Source organism: Gasterosteus aculeatus, chromosome 10, assembly GCF_964276395.1.
Source record: "Gasterosteus aculeatus chromosome 10, fGasAcu3.hap1.1, whole genome shotgun sequence".
Classification (NCBI taxonomy): domain Eukaryota; kingdom Metazoa; phylum Chordata; class Actinopteri; order Perciformes; family Gasterosteidae; genus Gasterosteus; species Gasterosteus aculeatus.
The window spans coordinates 14,934,266-14,952,273 of NC_135697.1; the positions used below are offsets into that span (position 1 = coordinate 14,934,266).

Genomic DNA, 18,008 nt, shown 5'->3' on the forward strand with positions numbered 1-18,008 from the left:
TGACCTGTTTGGATTCAGTTGCGGGGGGGGGGGGCTTTTGCCGGCTTCATACTTCTTTGTTCACGATCGTCGGACAACACACCAATTCATTCCCACAAACGACGGAGCGCTACTTCCATCGCTGCACCTGCATGGATGGGACCAACTTGGAATCCAAGATGGCGTCTATTCAGCCCAGCGGAGAAATTGCGCCAAACCAACAATCCATGATCACGTGACGTGGCAGCACAGGAGTGGAAAGGAGAGAGCGATAAGTGAGAGCTGGGATGAGATTTTACTCCCACAGCCGACACACACACACACACACACACACACACACACACACACACACACACACACATTCACTCATTACCAGCTCCCTCTCCTTCCGCGTAGTTTGGAGCTCCATTCTCTCTTCCTCCCACACTCTCTCTGTCTCGTGAGGATCTTCCTTCCTGACTTCTGTTTCTTCTTCCTCTTCCTCCGCGACCTTCTCCCCCCCCCCCCCTCCGTTCCTGTGCGCGTTTTCCATCGCCCGTCCTCTCATCTCGGCGGCGGCGGCTGCTTGGACGCCACTTTTCCCTCCACCCTCGGCCGCTCTTCTTGGTTCCACCGCGGCTCTTGCAACCTCACTTTTCTCTCTCCGCACACACGTTCACACACACACACACACACACACACACACACACACACACACACACACACACACACACACACACACACACACACACACACACACACACACACACACACTCTCTTATGTAAAGTCGCTTTTTTATTCTGTACCTCGCAAACGAAACCCGCTCACCACAGATAGTCGTATTCCAGTTCCCTACACATAATCTCACACATCACCATTGTCACATTTGCACACACACACACACACACAGACACACACACAACCAGCTCTGCCCACCACACATATTGGTGCACACCCTCTCTCCTCTCGCTCTCTCTTCCTCCCTCCCATTTATACACATTCTCTCTCTCTCTCTCTCTCTCATTCCCCGTCTGCACCTCAGCTGAGTAACATGTTGCCTGGTCGGATGTCGTCGGCGGCGCGCTGAGCCGAGGCTGCTGCTCCTCGTCCTACTGACCACAGAAGCCCAGAGAGCAAACGAGAAGGACGAGCAAGATCTCTCGCCTTTGATGTCCGACTACTTTCCCTGAGAGCAAGAGGAGGAGGAGGAGGTGGTGGAGGAGGTGGAGGAGACAGATCTGCTTTCACGCTGTCCTGACTCAGTTTGTCACCTCCGGCCGAAGGAGCAGCAGCAGAGGGAGGCGAGCAGCTGAAAAGTGGTCTCCCCTCCGCCGTCCATCCATCCCCCAACCGACCAAACTTTTTCTCTCTTTCTTTTTCTTTTTTTTTTAAACGGAGAGGAGAGGCTGAGGAGAGAAGGTGGGTGGGGGGAGCGGAAGCCTCCCTCGCAACCGGTTGCTGTTTTTGTGCGCACGTGTTTCGGTCGGAGAGAAAAGCAGGCCCCCCCCTTCCATCCAAACCACCACCACCACCAACCCCCCCCCCCCACCCCTCCCTGAGCTCCAGAGGCAGCTACCCATGTGGCAGGAGGCTCTGTGGACCCGCGGACGCTACCTGCTGGAGAAGAGCGATGGCGGCGGCGAGGGCGGCGAGGGGCCCGAGGGCCCCGGAGACGGGTGCCCGGGGTTCCACGGCGAGGTGTGCGTGGAGGACGGGAAGCCCCAGGACTGGCTGTACGAGTCCTACTACCGAATGAGCCAGCAGCATCCGCTGATTGTGTTCCTGTTGCTGATCGTCATGGGAACCTGCCTGGCGCTGCTGGCGGTGTTCTTCGCGTCGGGACTGGTGAGTGTGTGTGTGTGAGTGTGTGTGTGTGTGTGTGTGCAAATGTGTAAGTGTATCCATCCAGAAAGTAGAGGTGAGTGTACTCGTGGATTTGCTGTATTTCATAAAAAATCTTCAAATCTTGCCATGTTTACGTGTTCTGAGACATGTGGAATTACTGAGCGGTGTTTAAGGTCCAGGTTACAAACTCATAATTCCCTCCACTAATATGCTGGGTTTACGTCATTGCTCGATCCGTAACATCAGCTGCTGAGTGCAAAATGTATTGATCGTATTAGTATTTATATATGCCCATAAATAAGAGGCTGAAATTGCTCCACTCCTTCAGGACCGTCTCCTCGCTTGCAGAGCGTCCTTTAGTGAGGACATGGGGAGGTGAGAGGGAAATGAAACATACGAACATGTCGAACATGAGGATAATGTAGTTCAAATCTCAGCAACGTCGGTTCTATGTTCATAAAATGACGACAGGAAGAAGGTGACAAAAATCTATCTTTCAGGATCTTCGGCTCACTTGGAGGTTGTTGAGTTTTTCAACATGTGTTAGTTCATTTACAGGGGACTCAGTAGCCTATGTTGCTGTAAAAATCACTTCTCCAATTAAAGAAAGACAACTGACAATGAATTATGCGATGACAGAAACCTTGGAGGGAATCACGTATTTACTGTCCTCCCAGCCTGATCTCCAAAACCTGCTCGTAAAAATGTATACGAAAATCTTGAACATACAAATTCGTAGTGATACATACGAAATAAATACGGACTGCGACTGATGACGTCACCCTATTAAAAGTGAACGGGGACCTGCACCCCGTAAACGCACTTGAATGCAGCTGAAGTCTAACCATGTAAAATAAACACGTTATGATTGCATTTTTAACGAGAAATCAATGTTAACTTGTAAGAATCGAATACCAACCCTGACCCCCTCAAAAAATCCAACATGTTGTTCACTCAAGGGCCGTGGTTAACCACCGCCAGTTCCTATGCGTTGTCACGAATTTGTATGTTCAAGATTTTCGTACACATTTTCACAAACAGGTTTTGGAGATCACGTTGGTCCTCCAGAGATTGGATAAAAAGATGGACGCCACTAACAAAGAGAGAGCCCGGTTCAGCTGAGGGAGCTGAAGGTGGGAACCTTTTGCTTCCAAATCTCCCAAATTACAGTTAACAGAAAATATAATACGCCTGAACGACATCGTGGGAGGCGATGAAAACATACGCAGAGAAAACGTATCTTACGTGACTTCTTCTGCCAGAAACACGCCGGCCCTGCTGGTAATCCGGATGTTGCTTTGCGTGGACAAAAAGTAAACGGCCCGCGTCGATGTGCTGCACAAAGCGCTACAGGAGCCTTTTTTTGTGCAGAGCGGTTGAAATGCTGCGATGAGCCTTTTGCAATTTGCAGAGCCGGGTCTCTTGTCTATAATACGTCCACGCCTCAGAGGATCCCGGGACTTTTGGCTGAGGCTCGTTCTCAAGGGGAAAGCCAGCCTCGATTACTGCAACGCGCCGGCACACAATATGCAAAACGCCTTTTAGTTCAATCAGTGCAGAAACCAGAATGCAAAATGTTCCAGATGTATTTGTTCTGAGTTTCCCTCTGTTTGCCGTCTTAACGCTGAGCTAACTGGACGTTGCCCGTTGATTCTTATTCACAGTGCAGACATTTGCTGTCTCAGAAAGACGATAACAGCAACCACTGTCACCAGAGCTCGTTTTTACCCTGACTGATCAACCAACTATGATGCATTTAAAAAAGGTTTTCAGATAAAAGGCCACTGAATGCTCACAGCACCACAGCAGAGGCCGTATCTGGGATTATCATGCAGCAGATACACTCGCCCCTTTTCACATCGACTTGGAACAAAAGAAGTGCTTCGGGGGGTTGTTGCGCGAGACTGAATGAAAAAGGGAGGCCGAAGCTCATGTGCGCGCGTGAACGTTTGTGTCAACACGGGCGGCCGCGGAGCGCCACTTGAAACCCGCAGTGGCGTGTTTGCCGAGTGGATGAAGAGCGGGACGAGGGCTTTGGTTTTCGCCGCTGTGTGGGTGTCGCTGCTTTAGTCAGACGAAACCAGGTGGTTTTTGGGACACAAACACTCAACCGCGAACGCCTAGCTGTTGTCTCCTCGAGTGCCGCTTTCGTGTTTTTCGTGACATCGCCGCACAAAAGGAATCCCACTCATTGCTTTGAATGCGGTGTCAAAATGAGTGTTTTCAGTGTGATCTGTGGACTTTTTTTCGCTCTGCGTGTTTGTGCGTCACGTGTTAGCGGCGTAGCGGCCGGAGGGCCGAGGGGGGGCCGACCGGGGCTGGTGCGTCGCCCTGGCTTCCACCGACCAGGATGGGTTCAGTGACCATCCAGTGGGAGATAACAGGGACTTGCGGGGGGGGGTTAAACATCTGGCTCCTGTTAGCTGTCGGAGGCCCCTAATGACCCCCCCCCTGCAGCGGTTAAGCACTCGCCGGAGGCTGTCACTAAAGTCCTGTTAACATTCAATTGAACTCCATGCAACAGGGTCGTTCCCGGGAGGACCTCCGCCCGTATCGATTCCTTCGCCTCTATTTAAGACACATCAATAAGAGCTTATTGCCCCAGATGGTCGATTGAACTCTCCATTCTCTCCTTGTGGGGGCGCGCTGCCCCGGGATCGTTTCCCTCATCTTTCACAGCGTCAATCCAAATAAAATCTCTTTCCAATTTGCTCCCGTTAAGTAACAGACACGCGTGTGCCGACGAAGTGGCCGTTGGCGGTCAGGCTAGTGTGTGTGTGTGTGTGTGTGTGTGTGTGTGTTTTTGATTGCTGCTGGTGGAAGAAGAATGTGAGGAACACATGGAGGGCGGTGGTGGTGGAGCTGGTGGCCGGGCGGGCGGAGGCAGGGGAGGATGTTGTTGTAAGAGTTTATCAGCAGGTCGGCAGAAACTGGAACGAGCGAATGTGGCGTTCATAAGGCTCCTCCACCCTTATTGTGTGTTTGTGCACTTGCATGTTCATGCTTGTGCATCTTGGGTGTGTTTCTTGCGGAAGTTGCTCTCATTTCCTTCTTGTAACTAATTATTGTTCTTTCTTCGTTGTCTCGAAGTTGATTGTTCGGTGTGTGTCGATGGATTCGTGTATATTGGCACGCCCGACAGTGTGTGTGCGTCTTCGCAGAGGCGGCGGCAGTACGTTACAATCACGACACCGCGGGACACTTTAATAGGGATCAATATTTTCTGGTGATGAAACATAGAAAATCTATCAACGGTACAAAAAAAGCGACTCTTATCGACTGCAAAGTTCCTTTCAGCTTATATGGTCATTTACGACACATTTTGTTCTTTATTAATAGCGCTGGCAGTGATGGATTGGTGCATGCAGAGCAGTGAGAGCTTTGCGGTGATTGATTGCCAGTCTGATTTCGGGGCGGGAAGGTGAACAAAAGGAGGAGAAAACGATGCTGTGACATCATTGAACGACGTCTTGATTTTGAAAAATACAACAACGTTGATGAAACCGTAAACCATAAAAATAATGAAATGTCGATATGGAATGGGGCAGTGAATTTAATTCATTTACAGTTCATCAGTTCATCAGCACACGACTCGGAGCAAGGAGGACTAAATCGTTTTTATTAAAGTGTCACAATGCTGCAGAGCACATGCATACATGCATTTCACTAACTATTTCATTTCGCTTGCATGGGAGCGTTTTGAAACCCCTTCGATCCACTCAGCGGGGCCCCTCCCACCGCCGCGCCCTCTGGCGTGCACGGTGAAGTAACCATTTCATCACAGTGGCCTGATGAAGTCCTCCCCCCCCCGGCCGCTGTGATGAATGGATTTTAGATCTCGACATTTACGCAACAAAACCTCTCAATATCTCCGAAAGGGAAGGAGTCCCTTTGCAGTCATATTATATGTTGAAGTCGAGTCATTATTCCAAAGGGCTGCAGAGTCTCGAACTTCCATCTCATGACGTTCTCTATCAATAAGATCAGGACTCCAGAAAAGCAACATGTTATGATTTAAACTAGCTTTAATTATTTGTATAAATAGGGTCAAATGCTTAGACTTTTGACCTCTACACTGAGCAATGGAGCACTGAAGTGAAGGTTTGTTGAATATCGACGGTTTTAATAACCGAGCCGAAAGATGGAACTAAAAGAAATCGTCCACGGGATGAATGAATGCATGAATTTAAACCGAGCCGAAAGATGGAACTAAAAGAAATCGTCCACGGGATGAATGAATGCATGAATTTAGTGTGTTTGTTTCCTTCGCAGCGGCGAATAATTTGGTTACCTCGATTTTCTTTTTTTGGCTGCTGCTGCAATTTTCCCCCTCCTTTTTTTTTCCTCCCAGCACAATAGCTGGATAAGCCCGAGCGGGCTGAAAAAATGAAATAATTGTTCTGGATGACAATGCAGTATATCATGGCATTATTCCCTCCCTCTGTGCCGTGTGGGGGGATTTGGCTTTAAACGGTCCCCAAGGGGGTTTTATCAGGATTACATGTCCTGCAATCAAAAATGTGCGAAGTGGTGAGAGAACGTCTCTCGGGCTTCCTGAGCCGATGGGGTTTGTTTGTGTGTGCGTGTGTGCGTGCGTGTGTGTGTGTGTGTGCAAAATGTGTTTTGAGGGCCAAAGGACGGGTCCCTCTCAGGTGTTTGGGTTCTTGCCCGCGTCCTCGTTGGGATTCAATCAGCGCTCCAGACTGACGTCAGCAGCAGCCGCCTCCCGTGGGACCCCCTCGCCGGGCCCCCCTCGCCGGGCCCTGACTCACGCGGACTCTGCTGCGTCGCGTCGACACACCAATCCGCAGCCAAATGCTCTCTTCCTGCGTTTGTTCTGGCGGGAACAGCTTCTGCTTTTTGCAGCGGGCAGCTCGAGTCGATAAACTGTCAAATCAGCCCCAAATTCGAAGCCGAGGCGGTGGAGACATCTTTTCATTCTGTTCCGTTGAAAGCCGCTGCACTGAGTTGAGCGAATCAAACACACATTTGCCCCCACGGATGTTCCCTTTTCTTTCTTTTTTTTACTGTGAAATCAGTGGCATTTAATCTCGCAGTGGCGTTCTAATCGAACATGTGCAGCTGTCAGGGAGCCGTCGGGGCAATCGTGAAGAGGACAAAAGGACTCTGAGTTCTTTATTCTTACCCTGACCGCAGTGTGCGTGTCTGTGGGACGTGTTCGCCTGCGATTATTATTAGAAGTATTTTTCAGTCGAAATCCGGAGAGGTGCTTTTCCCCACAGCGGGTAGAATTGTGTTTAGGACACGCACGCACGCAGAGGTTAGGGGTCAAAAGGATGCAAGTACGAGGGATAAAGACATTAAACGGGAAGTGAAAAAAGTTTCTTCCTGTTTACACTAATGTATCACATGACATTTATCACTTTAATCCACTCGTTACATTTCAAATGCAGGAAAAAGTCAGCGATAGACTTCTCTCTTAGTGGGACTAGATGAGCATGCTTCTGTTTGGGGTTTTCCTCCCTGTCAACAACAAGGCTGGTGAATTGTGAAAAATATTACAATGGTTTCTTCTTTTTTTTTTTTTTTTTTAATATCCGTTACAGGTCCAGCCTCTCTTTCAAACACTCGACGAGAGAGCCAATAAAATACCATCCATACACAAACAATGCATGAAAGTTCACAGTTCAATTTGATCATTTGCACTTAAAGCAAATGTATTAATGTCTCAATGTCTGCACAAGGCAGATCAAGTAAAGCAGATCACGGCTGAAGATAAATATATAAGAAGGAAACTAAACTGCCACGTAAGAAAAACCCTGAGTCGGATTTCTCTCTTTCAACACAACTGGATGGACAGTTTTTCTTATTCTAAACATGATAAAGTGAGTGCGACAAAGAGGCTGTCGAGGAAGAGGAGGCGGGCTGGTCGGAGTCAAAGAGTGAGAGAGAGAGTGTGTGTGTGTGTGTGTGTGTGTGTGTGTGTGTTGACAGCTTCTAAATGCTGACTTTGACAGTGTGAGTGCAGAAGTGATGCTGTGGCACATTCTCTGGGCTCAGACAGTCTGTCTGCTGAACTCTGTGCCGTCTGTTCATCAATTTGTGTGTGTGTGTGTGTGTGTGTGTGTGTCTCATGTTGCACCTCATGAGCACTGTCCTCTCTAGGGTACAAAACGGGGGAGAAATCTCCTGAAATAAGCAGCTTTTTGTTCGTCGGGCCTAAGATTGAATGTTGATCTTTAAGTACGATACAAACACGGTAGCTCGCGCTGAGGTTCTGTCCGACATTACAAAGGTTCTCCGTAGACAAACCGGTCACCTGGGAAATTGTGCATTTCACATTTCTGCAAACCACGGCCGGTTATGTTGAACGTTATTGAGTTTGTGATGTAACTTTATTATGCAACGTTACATAAGAAAGTCTTCCTTTTATCTACAACGCCGTTACGCTTGTTTCATTGCATTGCTTTTAGCGCCAAACATGATCTGTTTTGTAACCCTAAGCGGGTTTTGCTACCTAAATCAATGGCCGTTCAATGACGTTGATCTCAAATGTACTTTTCAGAAACACTCCTCTCTCTCTCTGTCTCTCTCTCTCTCTCTCCAGAATACAGAAGACCACTTGACGTTCTTGATCACGGTTCCGGCTGCGCTCTTCCTCTTCCTCTCCATCTTCATCCTGGTCTGCATTGAGTCGGTCTTCAAGCGGATGCTGCGGCTCTTCTCTCTCCTCATCTGGGCCTGTCTGGTCACCATGGGTTACCTGTTCATGTTCTCTGGAGGGATACTCAGCCCCTGGGACCAGGTAGAAACATCTCCGTGATCCCGTATCCGCGCATCGGCCCGTCCAGCGGTTCGGTCTGCTGTCTGCAGTTCCGGTCGCACATATTCGGAGGTGCGATTCATTCGGTCGGACTGCTCGCCATGAGCTCCGCCGCCCGTCTCTCGCCTGCCAAGCGTCCGGCACATTGTGGCGTTTACAATGGTGGCAGATTTAGCGCTGTGATTCATAGCCCTTTCTGAAACAAAAGGGTTCTTCATGAAACACAGAGGCGGACTAAAGGTAGCTTCTCATTTCAGGCGGACACATTTATTACCCGGCTGGTGAAAGCGCTCTAGAATATTCTCCGGATGAGTGCGATTTAGAGCCCGTTAGCCTCAGTGCAGTGGCAGCTCGTCTAAGCAGAGGTTTTTAATTGTAACCTACACAAACCAAGAAAGCGGCGCATGAAACGGCAGCGCTTGTATGTTGGCGACGGTCTAAACGTATAAGTCTAAATCTAAACTCTCCGGTCAATCCCTTTTACTACCCCGGAGACATCATTTAGAGGGATTCACGGGCCTGGCGTTTTTAATTAAGGCGATGAAGTGAACAGTCAAACGAAGAAGTTACGGCCGGTTCGAGGAAAACAAGCTTTTCTTTTCCACGCATCTGTCCGTCAGATCAGGTGGTCCTTTTGTAACAGATGCATTGAACGAATGTGTGCGCGTGCGATGGCACAGTATTAATTCCCCATGTGACAGGTGTTAATGAAGCCTGAGAGGTGGAGGGGGGTGGGGGGAGGATGGGGGGCCGACAATCAGCAGACGGACGCATTCGTTTTCAGTGCCAGACTCCTTCTCGCTCCGTCTCAGGGATCCTATTTTCTCAATCTAGCGCCCTGTCCCCCCTTATCCATCACAGCCCATTTCTCTCCACACCTGCTTCCTCCCGCACTGTTGAGGCCCCCCCCGCCCCCCCCCCCTTATCCACCTCCCCCGCCTCCACCCACCCCGCACTGCTCACCTTACCCCCTCCGTCCTCCTGGGTGGAGTTATTTTTATCCTCAGCCTTCTGCGAGAGCGTAATCATTCTGCATTATTAATATTCTATTCTGCTAGCATAACTCTGACACTTAGACGTAGACGCACATCTGTCAATCGTTCTGTCTCTATCCACCATCTATTTATCTATCCATCAATCCGTCTGTCTGCTTAAACATGTATCTACTAATTCTATCGCCACAATAAAAGACAGGGGAGAGAAAGAAAGAAACACAGAACCGCTGTATTGGCGGGTCGGACGGATCGTGATTACATAGAGAACAGCGCGTCTCTCGGAGCTGCTGCCAGCAAAGGCCTGAGCGAGAGAGAGAGAGAGAGAGAGGGGAAAGGGTCGAGATAAAGAGAAGCTGGTGCTCTGCTCCGTCAATCACCTCCACCCTCTCCACCTCGGAAATGGTACCCTGCTCACCTTCTCTCAGCACACAGAGATCCAACCCGGGTATTCTGGGCTTTATTCCATTTCTGAATGCAACAGCTGGGTCCTGCAGAGCGCTTGCACGTGGCTGGAACAGCTGGTGCCCCGCAATCAAGTCGCGCTGACCCGGGAGTGTGGCGACGCCGGCACTTACCTGCAGGACACGTGGGCGCTCCCGGCCATCAAAATGCCGCCGAGCCGGAAAACGAATACCAACGCGGGCAAAGAGCAAAGCCTTTTTTTTTTTGTTCGATGCGGGTGTTGAAGGCGTGGGGGAGCGGGACCGTCAGCAGGAGGGTGTCAGCATTCAGGTCGGAGTGCGAGTGAGCTCGGCTGCGGGTGACCGCCCCCCCCCAGTCCGGATTTCCCACAGCGACCCGAGGTGACCGGACGCCGCGGCCCTCCCGCTGCCCGCCATGTTGATTTTCAGCGGGCCGTGAGTTCAGGGGGGCGAGGAGGTGAATCGGCCGCATCCTGCCCTGTTGGTTTCCCTGGCGACAGAAAGCAATGAAGCCCACTCATAACAACCCCCCCCCCCATTGCTCTCTGTGTTCAGGTCCTCCTACACGAGGAACTCGGTCAACGGTCACTTACATCCAATGTTCTAGTCCGGTTTTGTTAGGCAGGAGTAATAATCTCCGCCTCAACAAGTAATCTGTCATTGTCACAGTGACGTTTATGATGATGTCATAAGTGTGTCGAGAGTATAACAGTCCTGATACTACACCACTGATTGTTTCATTTGCTTCTTAATCCTCGGAAAATGTGGGAAAATGCAGCAACAGCCACGTAGAGCGCAAAAGCCCAAAGTGGCACCATCACAAGGTTGTTTTGTTTTGGCGAATCCGCTCCACGCTGAGCGTCACTCTCTGTAGGTTCCTGTTTCGGGACGAGCTCTCTGAACCTCAAAGAGATAAACAGACAGGCAGGAAGGTCGGAGTTGAGACTGTGACCCGTTTGCGCCGGTCGCCGCCGAAAAGCCACCATCATAACAGGAAGGGGTGGACCGGCGGTAGGGGAAGTGGGCGGGGCCGGGGAGCGAGGTGTCGATGGGCAGCGCGAGGAAGAAAACACACACACACACACACACATTTTTCGACTTTATCCTCATAATGATGAATAATAATCAATGACTCGGCCCATGTTACCCTGAATCCTTGAAGAAAAACCTGCACATGTTGGTAGAAAGTTTGCAAACATATATTTTGCCATAACGCCGTTTAGTTCAATTGATCAAGACTTTTACCGTCGTTTTGAATTCTTCGTTCCCAGTGGAGGCATTTGAGAAAAACATGTTTTCTTGGAGTATTCAAAGTAACACGGGGTGAGGAGTTGAGATCCAAACGGCTATTTAGTGGGTGCAGTATCTCCTTTAAGGTCGGCTTTTGTTTGTTTTTAGATTGGCTGAGTGAGCGGCCCACACGTCTTTTAATAATTTATCATGAGATGGGCTTTGGCGTTGGATCTTTTCGTGAAGAAGAGTGGGCAGCCCGGTTCACTCTGCTGTGTTTCTGCACACAAAGACAAAGAGGGAGCGCACACCAGAACCCGACCTCAGCCATTCCCGTGCCCTACATATGGGTGTTGCCAAAAAGCCCCAAATCGGTTGATGTCCGATGTTTGTAATATAAGGAAAGGCCTTCACCGTCCACTGTGCCTGCAGCTCGGTCCTAGCATGTTGGCTGCATTACTGAACGCCCTCTGTTTAGATTCATTGCCAGAAGAAGAACTACAAAGTTGAAAATAAATGGCGCAAAATGTTGCCCAAAAATACTTCACAACATCGCAAAGCGTAAACGACATCTGGTCCCCCCCCCCCCCGTTTCCAGGTGTCCTTCTTCCTGTTCATCGTGTTCGTCGTCTACACCATGCTGCCCTTCTCCATGAGAGGCGCCATCATCGCCAGCGCCGTCACCTGCTGCTCGCACACCGTCACCCTCAGCATCTGTCTGGCCTCCACCGCCACGGAGCTGGAACCACTGATCTGGCAGGTAACGCCGATAATCGCTCCCCGTCCGAGCCGACTGTTGGAATTGACACAACGTCCCTCTTCGGCGGTCAGGGTCAGGGTTAGTCACCAAGACGTCTTGGCTTTGAGTTTCCTGTGTTTTTTTCAAAAGTCCTAAGAACTTTTACGGCGATTCCACAGCTGCACGGTTTCTGGAGACAACGTCGGTAAAAATAATGAGGTTTACAGTTAAACTAGGTCGTAACAGAGTGGACCTTTCCTGCATCCCGATGGTCCATCACACTCAGCAAAACCTCCAGAGTTACATTAGCTGACCTTTAATATACTGAGAGAACAAGCTCACAAAACATTCGTTCCAAACAAATGCAACAAATGCATGAAAAAAAACTCACCACGAAGCCGCGTGACGGACAGGGGGAGGCAATTACAAAATATAGGTTCATTTATATTAAGATAACGATACAAAGAAAGATGTCAGATAACACTCAAAACAGATATAAAATACTGTTTTTGCTCCAGATGCGTGTTTGAGGGTGACGCACACGCTCCTCCCAATCAACCTCACACTGATAACTTACATCACAATCGTCTTTCTCTTCTCTTTCTCCTTCACACACACACAGTAAAACATGCTCAGAGGGCCCAGGACCACCTATTGATACGCAGGGCCACATTTTAAAGAGCTCGAGGTTGACAAAGTGGTGGAGAAGTGTGTGATCTGGCCGGGCGTTATGAGGTAATAATGTAAGCCTTGTTAGAAACAGGGGAAATGAAACATGAAGCAGGCGTGTCTGGAACATGCGTCACCTCCTGCCATTATTTTAATGCCTTACTCTGTATGTGTGTGTGTGTGTGTGTGTGTGTGTGTGTGTGTGGCAGATCTTAGCCAATGTGATCATCTTCACCTGCGGTAACCTGGCGGGCGCGTACCACAAACACCTGATGGACCTGGCCCTCAAACAGACCTACCAGGACACCTGCAACTGCATCAAGTCCCCCATCAAGCTGGAGTTTGAGAAGCACCAACAGGTACACACACACACACACACACACACACACACACACACACACACACACACAGATGGATTTGGAGCGAACATGTGATTCAACTCTTCTAGGCGTGCATGTCACATGCGCTTCTGAGAGCGAGAGAGAGAAAGAGAGAGTGACATTTACTGCTCTGAATTTTGTCTTTTGCTGCTTAAAGGATTATATATATATATTCTATGTATTTATAGAAATAGACAGTGGTCTCGCCGGTGGTCGTGTTTGCTCATTGAGGTTAAACAGAGAAATTAATATCAACCTTCTGAGTGGACAGCTGTCAAAATTGGAGAAATGGCCGCTGCTCTCTTTAGGAAGTGATCTGTAGTCTTAGTGGGATTCATCCTGGTTAAATAAAGGTTAAAAAAAAGGCAAATGTTAGCATGCTAAAACAAGCTGTGGATCCTCACAGAGCTCCTTTGGCTGTAATTTCTCTCTTTCTCAGAGACAAACAGCACGAGAGCCCAAATTGATTTATTTTATTGACAAAATGCTTCTGCGTTTCGTCGGGGATGAGGAGTCGGTGGGTTGGTCATGTTTAAAGAGGCATTATGCCGTCACATTTGCCTGACATCGGCATCTTTGCCCTGACATCAGCTCTCCTCTCGGACCAGGGAAGATGACACATGGAGTTTAACACTAGTATGTGGCGGCCCACTCATCATTGGTCGTCAATAAAGTTTAGGACGCAGTACAGGCGTTGTGTTTGCTCATTATTACCACGAGTCATTTACACATTTTTTTGCTTAGATACAATCTTCACTTGTATTTGCGTGTGTGTGTGTGTGTGTGTGTGTGTGTGCCGCCAAACTAAACAATTAAGAATCTCCTTCAGTGGCTTAATACAGCCCACTTAGTCATCTAATCAAACACATACTTAATAAGCATCTCTTCCAGCTATTGCACCCGTCTGCCTGCTCACAGTAGAGGGTTCATATTGCTTCAGTGCTGCATAAGTAAATAATTGCGGGTGGAGTGGATTTCTATTTTTAGCGCAAACCCCCCCCTAAATCCCCCCAGTCCCCCACAACCCAACCCCTCTCTCCCTCTCTCTCTATTTAATTTGCTGCTGTGTTTTAGGAAATGAGCCTGTGGTGTGTGAACAATGTAATGACCCTCTCTGCTGTGAGCCGCATATATGAGTCACCCCCCCCCCCGGGAAAGCAATTCCCCATCTTACTATTATATACACACACACACACTCAAATTCTCACTTAAACAACCCTCCGTCCAGCGGGGCTGATGCCTCCACAGTGAAGAATATATTACCAACGGCCAGAGAGAGATGCAGAGAAGTCAACATTTCATTGTATTTAGTCATATTCTGCGTTTTAAATCCCCTACTATTCATGTTCAAGGATATTAAACAATAATTTCAAGTTTGATGTTTTATTGTGGAGTATGAGTTGGTACCGAGGAGGCTTTTATTTTCTCCCACTATAGAAAACACTCCAAATGACCACTCTGAATTATCACATGTTGCTTTGTTTTAGACAATCAACAACAATGCAGATGAATATTTCCAGCCACATGAACACAGAAAACCCAGCATCCAGTTTTAAGTTTATTTTATCCCCATTATTATCACAAAAACGGTTAAAATACCCCAACTTGTTACTTCTTTATACAGTAGCTTGACTGTGTCTCGTACCTCTGTGCTCAGGAGCGCCTGCTGCTGTCCTTGCTGCCGGCTCACATTGCCAGAGTGATGAAAGCCGAGATCATCCAGCGGCTGCAGGGACCCAACTTTGGTCGAACCGAGAGCACCAACAACTTCCACAACCTCTACGTGCAGCGGCACACCAATGTCAGGCGAGTGTGGCTTCTCCCTCATCAAAGGCCTGCGCGTATTAAAGGTTATTATTTTCCTGTCCGCGACTCGGAGCTGGATTGCATCATCCCGTCCCCCCTCCTCAGGTTCTCCTCACATCTGGATTGCTCCTGTGCTTTGTTCTCCCCTCGTCCCATTCTATTCTATTTCCCGGCATCTTGACCGCATCCCATTTACTTATTGCTTTTGATTGCTTTGGCCAAATCCAATCCGGAGTTGATCCGCCTCCGCTGCACTCGGAGGTCACTCTGTTCTTGGCGACATCCAGAGTTCTATTGTGGTGGTCCTTAGAAATGGATCCAGGCTAACCACAAGAGCATCTTCATACAACGTCCTCTTGAGCTGTTTTCTGTCATGTTGGAACCAATATCACTCTGTCCCCCTTCAGCAGCCCTCAGATGTACTGTGTGTGTGTGTGTGTGTGTGTGTCTTTTATCCCTCCATTAATAGAAGATTCCCACATGCACTATCTCACAGGTAAGAGGAGAAACTCTGGAGAAGGAAGAGCGGACATGTGGGCGCATGAATCCACAGCAGACCGTTAGTGGAGAGCTTCTGCCTCCTGAAAGCTCTTTGAAAGGCCGTCACTTCCTTTTGAAACCGGAGTTATGTTAAAAACGGCATTAAAGGAATAGCTGTCGCAGCATCTTACCTCGGATTTTTGGGGGAAAAAACATGTTTGTACAGTGTCATTTGTGTATATTATTTAGAACTTTTAGTTTAAAGTGGTGCTTTACACTCATGATGCTTTCCTGGCCAGCACGCCCTTCAAAACAGTCATTTAAATGTTGGAAACAGAATGTTTGAAGTGCTGATTGGTTTTATGTGTTCGTTTGAAATTACTAGTGAAAAACTAGTAATGAAATCCACTGTGGTATTTGATGGTCGTGTAATGAGTCCATGCGATGTGAATCGTGCAACGTGTTGTTTCTTCTCGTTTTGTGCAGCATTCTGTATGCTGACATCGTGGGTTTCACCCAGCTGGCCACCGACTGCTCCCCGGGGGAGCTCGTGCACATGCTGAACGAGCTCTTCGGCAAGTTTGACCAGATTGCAAAGGTGACTCGAGACAAGCCGGGCCTTTCTGTGCACTGTCATTGGTAAAGCGAAGGATGCTGTGACAAACGAACAGCCCCGACCTCTTAAAAACAGCTCGGACACACTTCCTGCACCCCGAACCAACACAAGATTACAGCTCCAATTACGATTAAGGGTCTTTACGGTGCGCTTTGGTTCCCAATTAGTGTTTTCAGCTAGTGTTACCTCGCATCCATCGCAACTGTTGACCCTGTTTGAACAGTGAGCAGCCAAAACGGTTAATTACAAAAAGCGGCGAGAGGAGAGGGGAGGATCCGTCTCGCGCTGTCAACCAGCCTTGAAATGGATTTTTCTTTTTCTCCGTCTCCGGCGGCTGGCGTCGGCCTCCGCGCCGCGTACCTTTTTTTTTCCCGCGGCGCCGCGCGCATGTTAACAGCCGCGGGTTGCAGCAGCGTGGGCTGGTCGGAGTGCATCTCGTGTGGTCTCGCGGGTACTCTGTTATTCAGGTCCAAACGCTTGAGTCAGGCTCTCTCTCGCCTTTGTGTCCGGCAGCGGCGTCCTCGACGCCCGGCGAAGCCGCGGTTACGTAAACCCGCTCCAAAAAAGAGGAGCCGCTGCACGCATCCCACATGTGGAACCCGAGTGGATGCGTTCTGTGCGTGGGTGTGTGGTTATGTGCATGATGGATGTGACTGCGTGTGTGTGTGTGTGCGAGGGTTGTGTGGAGGTGAGAAAGTGCACCAAAAAAACGTCATCCCTCGAATAAAATATTGAACTGGTGATTTCAGAAAGATTATGGAGTTGGACGATGGATGTTCACCTCCTCACTATTTACCCTCTCTCTCCTTTTTTAAGGAAAATGAGTGTATGCGAATTAAGATCCTGGGAGATTGTTACTACTGCGTGTCGGGTCTGCCGGAGTCGCTGCCTCACCACGCCAGGAACTGCGTGAAGATGGGCCTGGATATGTGTGAGGCTATCAAGTAAAATACCAGATATCTCCCTCTTTCTTGTCTGTTTCTCTCTCGGTTTCTCTCTCACACGCACACGCGGGCATATAAACAAAAACACAAACACGCCTGTCAAACAGATGGAGCAGAAAGAATGCCAGACTTGATCATTCAGCTCGGTTTGAACTCCACAGTAAACACAATGTGAGCTCAACATGATAAGCTTCACAACTGAGCAAACACAAGCATTCTCTTTGAGCCCCCCGCCCGCCCCCCGCCCACCCCCTTTCCTCCCTCATGCATGAACTAACACACATTATTTCTACAGAACCACACGTTTTTTTTTGCCGGCGGGCACTGACCTTTAATCACAATCCGATTAAAGATGCCATTTGATGAAGCAGAGTCTGTGTTTCAATGCTGCCGGGGAGGATTTTCGATCCGGACTATAATTCGATTCTGCATTGTTAATAAAATGGCAAACTGAAAGGTTTTAGGTGCTTGGTTACTCAGGAAACCAGCTAATTGTCTCACACCCAGGCCTGTACCAAATGTCTTTTTCCCTTTACATTCAACACTATGTAGGTTTGGATTGAAATGTCTGTAATCATATTAAAACAAAGAAAAAAAAACTCTTGCTTCCAGTCTTTTATGCTAAGCTAAGCTAACAACAGCCCAACTTCTGCTTTGTACTCAACTTTGCCAATAATATGAATCTCCTCGATTTACTCTTGTGAAGAAAGCGAATGAGCACATTTCATAGCAAAATATAGCGAACCGCTCCTTTAAGGAAGAATTCTGCTCTGGACTCTCCACAGGAAGGTCCGAGATGCCACTGGAGTCGAAATCAACATGCGGGTTGGTGTTCATTCTGGAAACGTCCTGTGCGGTGTGATTGGACTCCGCAAGTGGCAATATGATGTGTGGTCACATGACGTAACACTAGCCAATCATATGGAGGCAGGAGGTGTGCCCGGGTAAGATACTATTTTCCTTTAAAAACGTATTTTTTCATGTGTGTTAAAAATATTTTTCTTTTTTCTTATAATATTTTTGACCTAATATTTTTTTTATTATTTTTCAAAATATTATTTTTCAAAATATTTTTCGACTCAATATTTTTCGACTTTCCAAAATTTTTATCGTTACCGAATATTTCACCCTCCACTTTT

The 18,008-nt window shown here is 48.4% G+C and overlaps 1 protein-coding gene across 4 annotated transcripts in view; it reads left to right on the forward strand.

Annotated features, from left to right (window-relative positions):
- Positions 1–976: 976 nt before the first annotated feature.
- Positions 977–18,008, forward strand: part of LOC120826532 (adenylate cyclase type 2) — a 31,850-nt gene continuing 14,818 nt past the window's right edge. For all 4 annotated transcript variants that reach the window (XR_013450878.1, XR_013450879.1, XM_040188899.2 and 1 more), the window contains exons 1-8: positions 977–1,804; positions 8,373–8,570; positions 11,834–11,995; positions 12,853–13,002; positions 14,681–14,829; positions 15,796–15,907; positions 16,742–16,869; positions 17,655–17,813. Coding sequence is in view for 2 of the 4 variants with exons in the window: in XM_040188899.2 (XP_040044833.2) it covers positions 1,538–1,804; positions 8,373–8,570; positions 11,834–11,995; positions 12,853–13,002; positions 14,681–14,829; positions 15,796–15,907; positions 16,742–16,869; positions 17,655–17,813 (1,325 nt within the window). In the remaining 2 variants the exon portion in view is untranslated. The remainder of the gene's footprint in view (positions 1,805–8,372; positions 8,571–11,833; positions 11,996–12,852; positions 13,003–14,680; positions 14,830–15,795; positions 15,908–16,741; positions 16,870–17,654; positions 17,814–18,008) is intronic.